At 36.3% G+C, this 13,675-nt stretch overlaps 1 protein-coding gene across 3 annotated transcripts in view; it reads left to right on the top strand.

Annotated features, from left to right (window-relative positions):
• mkrn2 (makorin, ring finger protein, 2) overlaps positions 1–13,675 on the top strand; it is a 22,266-nt gene extending 8,591 nt beyond the window's left edge. For 2 of the 3 annotated variants that reach the window (XM_063068148.1, XM_063068149.1), the window contains exons 4-8: positions 2,391–2,731; positions 3,955–4,169; positions 6,147–6,257; positions 8,460–8,604; positions 9,877–13,673. In XM_063068148.1, coding sequence (XP_062924218.1) covers positions 2,391–2,731; positions 3,955–4,169; positions 6,147–6,257; positions 8,460–8,604; positions 9,877–10,029 — 965 coding nt within the window. In that variant the 3' untranslated portion in view covers positions 10,030–13,673. Of the gene's footprint in view, positions 1–2,390; positions 2,732–3,954; positions 4,170–6,146; positions 6,258–8,459; positions 8,605–9,876 lie in introns of all 3 variants that reach the window. The other variant, XM_063068147.1, reaches the window with a different exon arrangement.

The following is a 13,675-nucleotide window of genomic DNA, read 5'->3' as shown; positions in this document are numbered from 1 at the left end:
TCCAAACCCTTTTCTGAGATTAGGTTTTCAGCAGTCCACCCCTCCTTCCGTCCGGATGTACAAAATTATCCATAAGCAAGTTTTTTACCCACTGTGTCTTCCCGCCATGTATCCTCCTGACCTGGCAAATGGTTGTCTGACAGCTGAAGGTAGATAAATGGAAATTTTCTCCATTTAATCACTGGGAAGCATTAAGTTTGCCGTGCACTCTGCTCCCTTGCAGCTAATCCCATTCCTCTCCCGGCACACTGTCTGTATTTGTGACCTTGCTGTTGTAATTAGTCCTCAACTGAGCTTCCAACATTTTATCCTCCACCTGCGGCCTACTGGATAAAAATACTTCCCTTTAACCATATCTCAGTGTACGTGATATTCTCATTTTTCCCTTTTGTCGTACCCAGACTTGATTTCTCCAAACTCTCCTACCTTCTGTTTTTATTTCATAAACTTGAACTTATCACAAGTTGCTGCGCACAATGTAAGTTGCATTGTTCAAGTTACCCAACACCTCTGAACACTTAACTACCTTGACCACCAATGCCTTAACTTTAAATTTCTCACTTTCACGGTTTAAGTCCCTCTACTGCTCTATCTCTCCCCTTCTCTATAAGCAATGTCAGTTCTGTAACCCACAAAGAACGTAGAGTTTGGACTATTAAACATCTTCTACAATATCTTTGCCATAAAATTTGAATATCAATCTTTGGAATGTAGGGTCCACAATTGCCTTTTTAAAACTTTCCATCTCTCTACCTCTCTTCTCTAAGACTTTCTTTACAAGTTTTTCTCTTTATTCAAGCGAATGTCCAGGTGTGGTGTCCTGTATTTGGCCTTTTTAATACTTTATAAGGCGTTATGCAGTTGCCAAATGAATAAAGGTGAGTGGGGGAGGGGATAAAAAGCTAGATTATCCCGGTAGGTTTAAATGAATAGGACAAGAGTATTTGACCATTCATGAGTAAAAATTGTAATTCATCTGCATGGCAATGCATCAGGGTAATTTGGATGATCTTTCAGTGTATAGTTACTGCAGACTGTGCAGCAGAATTGGGATTAACCAGTGGTTCCAGAGGCACAGGTTTTTTTCTCTGTGAGAACTTAATGTGTGATGTAACTTCTTTTAAGTGCTTCAGAGGTTGAAAATATAAAGCAAAACCTATTTTGACTGTAACATACATTTGTACGTGAAGCCACCTTCAACTGTTACAAAATCTTAAACTATTATGCTCTTTGGTTGTTGCAAGATTTATTTCTATCCACTAGAGTGAGCTAGAGTACGTTTTTTTCATCAACGTTGATTTTTCAATGTGCAACTGAAAGTGTTTGCTGACATTATTAGTCACTAGATAGAAAAGTGTCTGAAAAGGCACCATGAATGATGTTGCTTCTTTGCTGCAGACTTTTTATTCACTTGAGTGGGTCGGTGTGACTTTGTAAGGTAGATTATAAGGAGGCAGTTTGTTTTCGTTCAGTATGAGAACTTTATTCCATCCCACAGCTTGGCCATTATGCTTTTTGTTTTATTTTCCATCAGTTTATTCCCAGAGTTTTGCTACCATTTTAGAAGGCAGGGCCTACAAGAGGAAGTGGGAGCAACAGAAAAGCAATTTGTACTTGTGCCATCCGCTCATTTTGTATAATTCTATAAAATTGCTTCTGTTCATAATTCACCATCAATTTTAAATGTGAAACCCTGACATCGAAGGAATTCATACTAATGCTATCTGCTCATTTTCTATAACTCTATAAAATTGTTTCTGTTTGTAATTGGCTATGAATACTAAATGTGAAACTGACATTTTGAACATTTTTGTTTGTTGTGCTACTTCAGTTTTTAATCATCTTTCATGCCCCAACCTATGAAAGCAGGGTAAAAAATTATTTTCAGTTACATTTGTAATTGCATTCAGTAACATAAGTTCTATCTGCTTGGAAAGATTTCTGATTTACTTACAACAGGTGAACATGTGCTGTATCCACTGTGCCTGAAGTCAACAATGGAACTGGCTTTTGGATTTGTTCTCCATATGATGGATGTTCTTGTTTACATACAGATGTCACTTTAAACTGAATGTTAATTGCATCAAGTTCCTACAGATAATCTCGTTTTTAAATTGCAGTCGTTCTTGCATTGCTCTCAGTTTACCTGTTCGTTCAATTCATCTTCTTGTCTGATACTGTACAGAATTCATTGATCTGGCTTTCATCTTCTATGTGTACTTGCAATTACTTATTATATATTTGAAAGATTAATTAGAAGGACTAGAGAGGAAACCTTAACAGTAGAGATTGTTTCTATATTCTTCAATGTCTGTTATACATGATCACTTCAACTTGTAAATGCATTTCACACTACAATTTTTTTGGGGGGTTCTTATTCTCCTCTTTAGACCTTTGCAACCGAACAGCAGAAAAATCTAAATTGTTTCCTTTCCCACCGTCTTACTGCAACACTACGAAGACTACACCACACTTCCCTGACTCGGCAGCTTTTGCTGATGAAGATGTTGAAGTGAGGCCGCCGTCATATTTGGACGCAGTTCGCAGGGGACTGAGTGTTTCAGAAGTAGCAGATTGCAGTGATTATGCACAGCAGCTGTGCCCTTTTGCACTAGCGGGTGAATGTCATTATGGCGACAGCTGTTTGTACCTTCATGGAGATGTGTGTGAAGTATGTGAACTTAAAGTACTGCATCCAACTGACCTCGAGCAACGTAAAGCACATGAGCAGGCAAGTATATGTCAAAGCAATGTGCCTTTCAGTGACCTGAAAGGATGTACTGTTTAATCTTACAGACTCAGTAGCTCGTTTTAGTTCTTGCTACCTTCGTACTTTAATCAATCCTTAAATCACGTGCAAGTTTAATATGCTTTGAAGCTTTATGAACTAAAACTATTTAAGTCTCATTTCAAAGTGTGGTTTTAATAAAATTCCATGCAAGATGCTGAAAGTATCATGTGGCATTTTTCTTATTAAATAATGGTCTCTTAGAATGATTGTTTTTACAACTACACAGATTTTGATATTTCTGATCACTATTAATATAAAATGTCTTGTGTCCAGGTGATGCACATGGCACATTTTGGGTTACTTTCAGTTTTATAATTTCTTGCGAAGAGCTGAACTGTTATGAAAACTGCAAATTGTGAAACATCATACTAAATCGTAAGAGTTCTGCTTTATTACAGATTGAGAGAGAGAAAATGTCACATTTTGGAATATTCCAAAGCATTTAATGAGTAATGAAATACTTTTGAAATGTAAATCTGATTTAAGAAAGCATGGCAACAATCCCAAGTGTAGCAAAAATTCCAGTTATGGTAGAGAGATGAATAGATTTTTTTAAAGAGATTTTTGGTGAAGCATAACTTTGCCTAAAATATCTGAATTTTGCTGCTTATGTTAAAACAGTGGAATGTCATACTATACACCCACAAAGAAGGGGGTGGGTGTGGTCTGCATTTAACATTCAACAGAACAGATCCATGTGATCCAAGATTAAAACCTCAAATATGCAAATTCTAGCTCACGATTTTTTGAGCAGATATGAGAGTACATCACTGTGCCAAAGCTGACATCTTAAATTTTGTTTATGTTTTTATATCCTGTAGTTGAAGTGTAGAAGGCTTTCAAAAGACTATAATCGAACAATTCTAATAGACTTGCAATACAGAGTATATTAGGTGATTGATAAGTGAGTGAGTTGGTACTGAGATCAGCACTTCCTCGTCTTTCTTCATTTAGATTGTTCCCTGTTCACTGATATCTTTTCAAAACTTTACTACAAGTAAACCGACATTGCATCTTGATTAACTGAGTCTTAAGAGAACTTTCCTGAATTAACTTTTATGAAGTGCAGAAAACCCACTACCTAGTCACTCTATACCACTGTCGGTTTATCCAATATGCTGAATGTGACCTGCTGCTGACAGTTGTGTTTCTGTTGCAATCAGATGTGTCTCATTGCATTTGAACAAGACATGGAGAAAGCCTTCGCTATACAAAAGAGTCAAGATAAAGTCTGTAATATTTGTATGGAGATAGTCTACGATAAAGTGATACCATCTGAGAGAAGATTTGGAATTCTTTCTGACTGTATTCACCCATATTGTCTGTCCTGCATTCGACAGTGGAGATGTGCAAAGCAGTTTGAGAATAAAATAATCAAGTGAGTGTGTAACTGGCTTTTATGGATTGCTAAGCGGCAATTTTCAACACTGGTACACCTATAAACATAGCTGTCTAGAGCAAATGAATGGATCAGTAAGGTGAAGATTTAGTGAGTGAAGTGGGGAGATTACCTTGAACAAATCACAGTTTACTATTTAAGTATTTGTTGTGTGTGTTTAGAGGAAAGTCCTGGTATAAATATTTTTTAAAAAATCATCCTTGCTTTATTTATAGTGTGTGGGCTTTCATTAGGGGGATTGAGTTTAAGAGCCACAAGGTAATGTTGCAACTCAGGAAGACCCTGGTTAGACCACACATGGAATATTGTGTTCAGTTCTTGCCACCTCATTATAAAAAGAATGTAGAAGCTTTAGAGTGGGTGCAAAGCATGGACACAAGAAAATCTGCAGCTGCTGGAAATCCAAAGCAACACACTCAGCAGACCAGGCAGCATCTGTGGAAAAGAGTAAAACAGTCGGTGTTTTGTCCTGATGAAGGGTCTCAGCCTACTCATTTCCGTAGATTCTGCTTGGCCGGCTGAGTTCCTCCAGCATTTTGTGTGTGATGTTCTGCCTGGAGATCAGTGACCAGTGATGTTCCTCAAGGATATGTTCTGGGACCCTGTTCTTTATGATTTTTATCAATGACTTGGATAAGGAAGTGGAGGGGTGGGTTACTTTGCAGATGATACAAAGGTTGGTGGAGTTGTGGACACATTGTTGTAGGTTACAGTGGAACATTGATATAATGCAGAGCTGGGCTGAAAAGTGACAGATGGAGTTCAAAGTGTGGAATGATTTGCTTTGGAAGGTCAAATCTGAAGGCACAATACAGTGTTAATAACATGATTCTTGGCAGTATAGAGGGATACATATGAAGAATTTATGGACATGGGGTACATATCCATAGATTCCACAAAGTTACCACAGAAGTTGATAGGGTGGTTAAGAAGGCATATAGTGTGTGGGCTTTCATTAGTAGGAAAATTGAGTTTAAGAGCCATGAGGTAATGTTGCAACTCTATAAAGCATTGGTTAGACTACACTTGGAATATTGTGTTCAGTTGTGGCCATCGTGTTATGTGAAGGATGTAAAAGCTTTAGAGGTAGTACAGAGGAGATTTACTGGGATGCTGCCTGGATGAGAAGGGCTTGTCTTATGAAGATGGGTTGAATGATCTTGTGCCTTTCTCTTAGGAGCGAAGGAGGATGAGAGGTGACTAGATAGAGGTGCACAAGATGATAAAAGGCATGGATTGAGTGGATAGCCAGAGTCTTTTCCCCAGGGCGGAAATGACTAATACTAGGTGACAGGATTGGAGGAGAGTATAGGGAGAATGTCAGAGGCAAGTTCTTTACAGAGAGTGCTAGATGCATGGAATGCCCTGCTAGGGGGTGATGGTAGGAGATACATTAGGGTCATTTAAGAAACTTGAATGGTATGGATGATGGAATAAAGGAAGGTTATGGAGGAGGGCTGGGCTTAATTGCTCTTAGAGGAGGTTAAAATGTCAGTACAACATTGTGGGCCAAAGGACCTGTACCATGCTGAAATATTCTAATGATCTTCTATGTCAGGCTACCAAACTTTGTCCCCCCCCCCCCCCAGGAAATACACATTTCATCTTTTCCCTGTCTCTTCTAATAAAAATATTTTTAGTTGCCAAGAAATTCTTAAGGGTTTCATCTTCTTGGTTTCATAAATGGAGTAAATTCAAGATAACTGTGTAATTCTATTTAGTTCTGTTTCAAATAGCAAGGATTCTATCTATCTAATAAATCAAAGTTACTCATAGAGCCCTTACAATCTCTCCTCGAGTCAAATCTTGCATCATGGTTATAGATCTGTATAATTAGATATTGAAAATCCCCTTTTGGTTTGAATATAGAAGTTCCTTGAGTCATGCAAATAGGTTTCTTATAAATAAAGTATTTATTAATGGTTACATGCCAGTGTTCTACTTAATTTATCATAGGTCCTGCCCTGAGTGTAGAGTGATATCTGAATTTGTGATCCCAAGTGCTTACTGGGTAGAGGAAAAGGAGGAAAAAGAGCAACTCATTGAAGCATTCAAGCAGGGAATGGGGTAAGGAGTTCTTGTTTCATGTCGTTGGTTACTAAACTATTGCTGAAGTAGATGGCCTATGTAAATGTATGTGTGTATAATTTATATATAGTATAATAAAGTTGAAATAATTTAAAGTTAAATTTGTGTTAAATTGTTTATAGTTTGCCTAAGTTAAATATTTCTGGCCATTGGAATATTTGGCAAAACTTCACATTTCTATAACTAGGAAGATGAGCATTTAGCTTTCTGTTGTATCAATTCCAGTTTAACAGAAGAAAATTAGGTTTTAATCAACTTGGAATCAGTTGTTTTTTTCAAACATCCAACTGAAATTGCAGTTTTCTTACAATAAGTGACATTCCAGTGCCTGCACAGCAAATAACAACCCTTCAACAATGCCTTTTTATTTTTTGCTAAACTTAGTGCCCCATCAGGGCAGTTAATAATGGAGCTACTCTGAACAGAAAAAAAGCAGAGGTGGCTGTGGTGTACCTTGACTGAGGTTCTTGAAAGATTTATCATTCCTTTGAGTTTCCTTCTTCAATTTAGTCCATTTGTTAGAGACTTGATTTGTAACCTTGAAAGATTGTTCAAAGATTTTGCTAAATATTAATGTATTAACTGCCCCCTCCTAAATATATTAGCTGTTTTAATCATCACTAAGTACACAACAACTTCTCGCTTTCTTCTGCAAAAAAAAAACACCTAAAATCCGAAGTGTTGCTACATATCTATTCTCTAGAACAGGGGTTCCCAACCTGGGCTCCATGGACCTCTCAGTTAATGATAGGGGTCCATAGCATAAAAGAGGTTGAGAGCCCCAGCTCTAGAATTTTAAAATTTTATTTCAACTGTTGCATCTAATTGAGAATTAAAACCTGCCAGCGTTTTTTTTCTCCTTCTTGAAAACTTCTTGATACCAATACTGTATCAAAGGTAATTTGTAGAGCAGCCATCAGGGTATGAGGGGTGCCTCTATCATAGCTGGTCTATAAACAGATGTGGAAAAATGTTATTGACAAAAAACTAGGAGAGTACACCAAATGTAAGATCTAAATTGAAATATCCCATAGAGGATAAGGTTGCTACATTTAAATCTTATACTGCATAGGTATCTGCTCCAAAGAGTTTGCTTTCTGTCAGAAAAGAAATCAAAGAAATCAAGAATATCAGGAATATGTTGTGCTTGAGATAACGAGTGAAATCTTAAAAGTTCCATTAATTCATTAAGTTTAATTTGTGTAGTAAAAATTATTTTAGTGAGTGAAGGATACATACAAAATTGCATAGAAACAGATTTTTATGAGAATGCAAACTGAAATGGCTCTTAACCATCTCAAATTGTTCAGTTGATTTTCACTACTTTAACTGTGGCCCAAAATCTAAACCATTGATATCCCTGTTTCAGTAAGTATTTGATTTGAGGTCATTTAAGAATGTTCTTATATCATTATGAAGAACTGTAAGCTTAACTGATTTGATTATATACTTTGGTACACACCTTATTTCTGCTTATTCACATTTTGTTCCATGAATAAACAGTGGGTGGAGCAAAATTGCAGCTCCACTTTTTTTTTTAAAAATGAGCCCTTTAGCATCCTTTATTGTAAAACCCAAATTAATCAAGTTTATGAGGGAACAATATTTTCCACAAATGGTTCTTCTTAATTCAGCCAAGTAAACATTTATCATAATTCAACTACGAGATAGAAATTATTTCTGTCAAAAACATTGCAGGGGGTCAGAAAATTATACTAAAACTTAGCACCCAAATATATGGATGCATTTACACCAAACAGTGTAAAAAGTTTTTCTAGATGTACCCAGTGGTTTACATTGATAGATTAAGGATTGTAAATGGCTAATTTATTTATTTCTTGAGATACAGCATGAAATAGGCCCTTACAGCCACACCATCCAGCACCCCCGGTTTAACCCTAGCTTAATCATTAGGCAATTTACAATGACCAGTCAACCTACTAACCCGTCCATCTTTGGACTGTGGGAGGAGAACCACACATTCCACAGGGAGGACGATGTCGGAATTGAACTCCAGTGCCCCAAGCTGTAATAGTGCCACGCTAACGCTACATTACCGTCGTTGACTAATCTGGAGTTGTGAACAACAGTTCAATCATGAAGGCTGTTTTTGAAAAATAAGAATACCAATACAAAATAATTGAGTGTGCTTTCTAATTCTTCTCTACTGTCTATTACCAGTAAGAAAGCTTGTAAGTACTTTGACAAGGGGAAAGGATCCTGTCCATTTGGTGGCAAGTGCCTTTACCTTCACGCTTACCCTGATGGAACACTGGCAAAACCTGAACAGCCAAGAAAACAGCTCAGTTCTGAAGGCAACGTGAGGGTAAATCATCTAGATAGCAACTAAGTTTGTTTTTATAAATGTTAGCAGTTCTGAGTTAATTTTGTAAAAATCATCTGATGAATCTTAAGTTTACAGTTAACGGATAGTAGTTGATTAACATACAAGGCAAATCAGTGGGTCCTTTTCAGATTGCTGTTGTGTGCTTAGTGAGGTATGATGACATTGGTGCTTGAGGCTCAACTGATTCAACCAAGTGGACCAAATCTAACATTCCAAGTTTGCTGGCAGCAGCACATTAAGTGTGAATATAGGTAGCCATGAGGATGTAGACAAGCCAAGTGGGTGGGCAACAGCGAGCAAGATGTGGTATAATGTGGAAAAACTTCAGGTATCCACTAAGTTGTGAAAAACAGAAATGCTATTGTTTTAAAACGATGACAGATTGGAAAGTGTTATTGGGAGTCACTGAAATCTAACATGTAAATTGAAAAGTCAGTTAGAAAAGCAAATACTGTTTCCCTTTATTGCAGAGAGGATGAGTAAAAGACTAATGATGTCTTACTAATTATACAGAGCAAAAGTGAAAGCAGATCCACAGTCTTTTCAAAAAAAAAGTAGTTACTAAGAGTGCAGCAACGGTTTAGCGCGTTTATCATTAGAGAGGCTGAACAGGCTCGCCTCTTCCCTAGAGTTTGGAATAATGAATTCGTTATTAAAAACTTAGTTTCTGAAACGAAGCAAAGAGCCCAGAACTGCAGGTGACTGTTTCTAAATAAAAGATAGATACTCTGGACTGAAATGGGGAGATGGAACAATTAATTTTTGAGCCAAAGTCCTTTTGGGTAACAAATTTCCATCATTGATTGCATTCAGAGGGAGCAATAGATTTCTGGAAATTAGAGGAACCGAATGGTTATACAGCAGAAACTCTGAGATAAAGGAGACCTTGTTGAATGATGAAATAGGGATGAGGAGCCAAAGCGGCTCCAAATTATGTTTTTTGAATGCCCCCAAAGGAAGTAGGTTGTAACTAACTTGGAACCATCTAGCTGAGCGTACCAAAGATCAGATAAATCAGAATGACCACCTTCTGTGTGGGTTAGTCCACTTACAAACCATCGATACACCAGAGAGTTTGTAAATCAGATTCGAGTACTTTGTAAACTTAGTCCTTGGGGAAAAGATAAAGTTAGAAAAGTCCTTACATAATGTTTACAACAAGTTATTTCATAACCTTTCTTCTATATTGGAGAACAATTTGAACAAAAAATACCAAAGTAATGCTGTTTGTGTTTTTTTTTTAACCTGCAGTTCCTTCACGCAGTGCGACTGTGGGATTTCATTGAAGAGCGGGAGCACAGGGATGTTTCCCAGCATGCAGGAGAAGATGAAGTGGCAGAGCTTGGTGATCTTTTCATGCATCTTTCAGGAGCGGACGAGAACACTGTATCCAGTGAGAGCTAGTCTGATCGGCCTGTTTCTGTATGTTGTAAGGTGATTACAAACCAAATTATAGCTGCTTTTCCTGAAACTACAACTGATTCAATAACTATGGGAGCTTGGTTCAAAATTATGTTTGAACTAAAGCTGTTATAATGGAAACAAATGGAACAATGAAACTAGTTGAATCAAAATGGTATTTTGTAGAATTTACTGTATTTAATTGTAAACTTATTTATGGATTTGAAGTTTTTCATCAGAGAATATGCCACCCAATATAGTGTCATAATCTTTGGTAGTAAATTTCTTCCAGCTGTAATTTTAAAAGGAAATTGTTGCAATATTACCCATAGTGAATTACCTTAATGCTGTATACATGGTAACAAAGGAAAGCACTCTTTAGTAGCTCATCCATAACAGAAGCTGAAGAATATTTTCATTACGGAATGACTTTCTTCACCCATTTCTTGGATTGATAGTCTGTATGTTAGTGATTTTGAACGGGCTCCAGGCGAGTACCAGAATAATCTCAGATTGATTCAGTTTGCCTTTGTTTTCCCACTCTGAGATTACTATCTTCTGTATCCAAGTTAATACTTGGTGGCAATGTAATAAACCTGTTTCCCTCTACGAAATATTTTTGACCAAAGGAGCAGATGGGTCTGCTGTTGTCAGGCTAGTGTTTTTTTTTGAAACATGATTTTTTAAATCAGCCATCAGAAACTGCAATGAGTGGTTTGAAGTGATTTAACATTATTAACACTTTTCCTGGCTGTCGTGAAATAGACATTCATATGTGGGAACCTATCTTATTTCAAATCAAGTTGCTGTGTAGCCAAAAAGTACATTTTAGCATGACTGCACATGGTAGCTGAAAATTATAGATAATATTTCTAATAATTCATTGAAGTATTGAAGAAAACATGTATAGTACTATAGATCATAAGAAAGCTCCCAAACTTGGAAGCAATTTTTAAATTTTCTTTTAAGTTAATAATAGAAGCTTGGAAAAATATTAATTTGGCTGTGGTTGTTGAAACTAAAGTACTAACAACATACAAGAATGTTGTCCTGTATTAAATTCAATGAAAGATCAATATTTATGCTTCAAATTGGTTTTAATAAATCTAGGAAATTATGTTACCCTAGTCGCAAAGTACAGATCAAATTCCAGGGTAGGAGTCAGGTCTGAAAGTGGTTCGGAAAGTGTAATCATGTTGAAGCTGTGGTTTAAAACTTATAATTAGGAAATTAAAGTACCCTATCACATGAATGCAAATACAGTTATATTCACAATTAGTTCCATTAGCAGTTCTCTCCAATTGCTAGGTGGACTACTTTGCTGTGATAGGCAGCCCTTTGTATAACAGACAATCACTAAGCCCACTTTGCCATTCTGACTTAGGCAAGGGGTAAAACCTCAGCAAATGTTCCGACCAGTTTCCATAAATACTAACTTACTCGAAAGCCAAGCTTGCTTTATCTGGTGGTGGGATGTGTATTTTGTTGTATAAAGGTGCAACCTGAAGTTCATGCATTAAATATGTAAACTGTAGCCTTAATCATAGGATAGCATTGTGTCACAGAATTGTTATGTCAGGATTAGTCATTAATCACACTGATTTACTGTTACAACATAAAATCCTTTTTATATATTTTACAAAGTGCAAACTCAAATGGTGAAACATCAGTATTAGAATGTTATTTCCCTCCCCCCAACACTTCCCGGTTCTAATGTTTCCTCAAATGATATTTAAAAGTCTATCAAACTGAAACTGGTTATGAAATTATCCTCAAATGCAGCATTGGTTTTATTGTACTCGCCAGATATTGGGTAAAGTTCAGTATTTACAGCTGCCTGATTTCTCCTTTGTATAGTAGTACTACTTTGAATAAAAGTTTCCTAGAGAAGTATATTTGCTCTTTGGATTGTAATAAAAAGAAGCAATTGCACTTTTACGGTACTTTTGCAGTTTCAGGATATTGTAGTTTAAAACCACTAATTAAATTCCTCCTTTACATACCTAAATTTGAAGTTCATTATACTGTATTCATCTTTTTAAATATTCCATTATTGTTCAATTACAAGAAAAGTTTGATACATTTCTAAATCTAGTAAAGTTGTCTAGCTGGACCCAGAATTGTTCTTCCAGGTACAGCTCTGAATACAGTAAGCTCAAATTCAGATGGTAGTAAATTAATCCTTGTCATCTTTTCACCATGGTATAGTCTTTAAGCAAACAGCTCTGTTTTTGCTACATACTTTTCTAAGCTCTGAACTATTCTACCACTGCATTGGTGCTGGCAAAGGACCAGCAGGCATTTCAAATTCTCTTTAATTCCATATTTATAACACTGACTTGTTTCCCCTTCGCTACATCTTTATTAGTGTTTTATGAGTATTTTGGATCAATAAGATTAGTCTAATTTTTCATTTCCAAAGAAACAACTTCAAATATTTAATTACCAATCATGTCCATTGTGCAGCTATCTCACAGTAATAGCTATATCAAATCCTGGAATAACAATACTGTATTTGAGCCTCTCTTTACTTTGGTACATAAACTGTTTACTTCTGCCTCAGTATTTTATTAAACCCTATTTAACAAATATCCTGCTTTTCTTATGATACAAACTGTTTACCTTCTCTTTAAAAGAAAATCTTTAATCTGTCAATTAGCTAACTATCTCTAATTGAACCAGTTCTGCTAATATCTCCTTCCTTACACTGTCCTAGAATGAATACCAAGAAATCAAGAGGTAAGATCTGTGTGGTTTTTTTGGGGGGGGAAGGGAAGAGTACAGGTGGGAGAAAAAAAAAATCACATAGAAATTTAGAGGAGCAGATTATATTTTTAAAAAAGTGGTTTTGTTGAACACGGGATAACAATTTTCAACCTCATTTTAAAAGGGAAGCAAATGCAAATAAATGTAATATCTTCCTGTTTCTACTGGATTTTGTTTAATAGTACCTCAATAATCATCTAAACTTGTTTGGGATTTTGATGCAGCAGAAAATAATTACAGAATTTAACAGGTTACCTAATATTCTGAATTGTAAAACCAAAAACATTGCAATTTGTACAGAACTATTTGCAAACCTTTAACTTATTAAAAGACACGGGTCTGGCAACAAATGTTCAGGTATCCAAATGGAACACCAAGTTATCTCCACTCATTAGCAAAACAAAAACAAACCTAATTATTTATGATCACTTCAAGACTTGTGTTGCATCATAGTTCACCAGAGTAGTTCACCATTGTCCTCTGCACTTACTAACTCCTTTAAACGGGTACTTATTTTTTGCAGAAATAATGTCTTTGTTAAAGATGTTGCTTGGATCATCCAGTAGCAGGTTATATTGTTCTTGTTGACATGTACCCTTCATATTTTCAGCTAATTTGTGCCAGTATAGAGTCTGAAGCCTGAGATAAGCATGGAAGGCAAATGAGACAACTGCCACAGCAAAGTTGATGTTGAGTCAATCGTTTGAGAATTTCTGGAGAAGGTTTCGTGAAATTTGCCAGGCATCCATATATCTTGTGAAATGGAGCGACTGTTACCTTATTAGTTACAACCTTAAATCTGATCAGTAGCAGCAGTCAGGTTTGATTGCTTGTGATCAGATGCTGCAAATTAGGCAGTTGCCTACGCCACCAAAAAAAAAAG

This window comes from Mobula hypostoma, chromosome 15 (assembly GCF_963921235.1).
Source record: "Mobula hypostoma chromosome 15, sMobHyp1.1, whole genome shotgun sequence".
Lineage (NCBI taxonomy): Eukaryota > Metazoa > Chordata > Chondrichthyes > Myliobatiformes > Myliobatidae > Mobula > Mobula hypostoma.
Note: the sequence above shows the minus strand (reverse complement) of the source record. Positions and strands in the feature narration are given on the sequence as shown.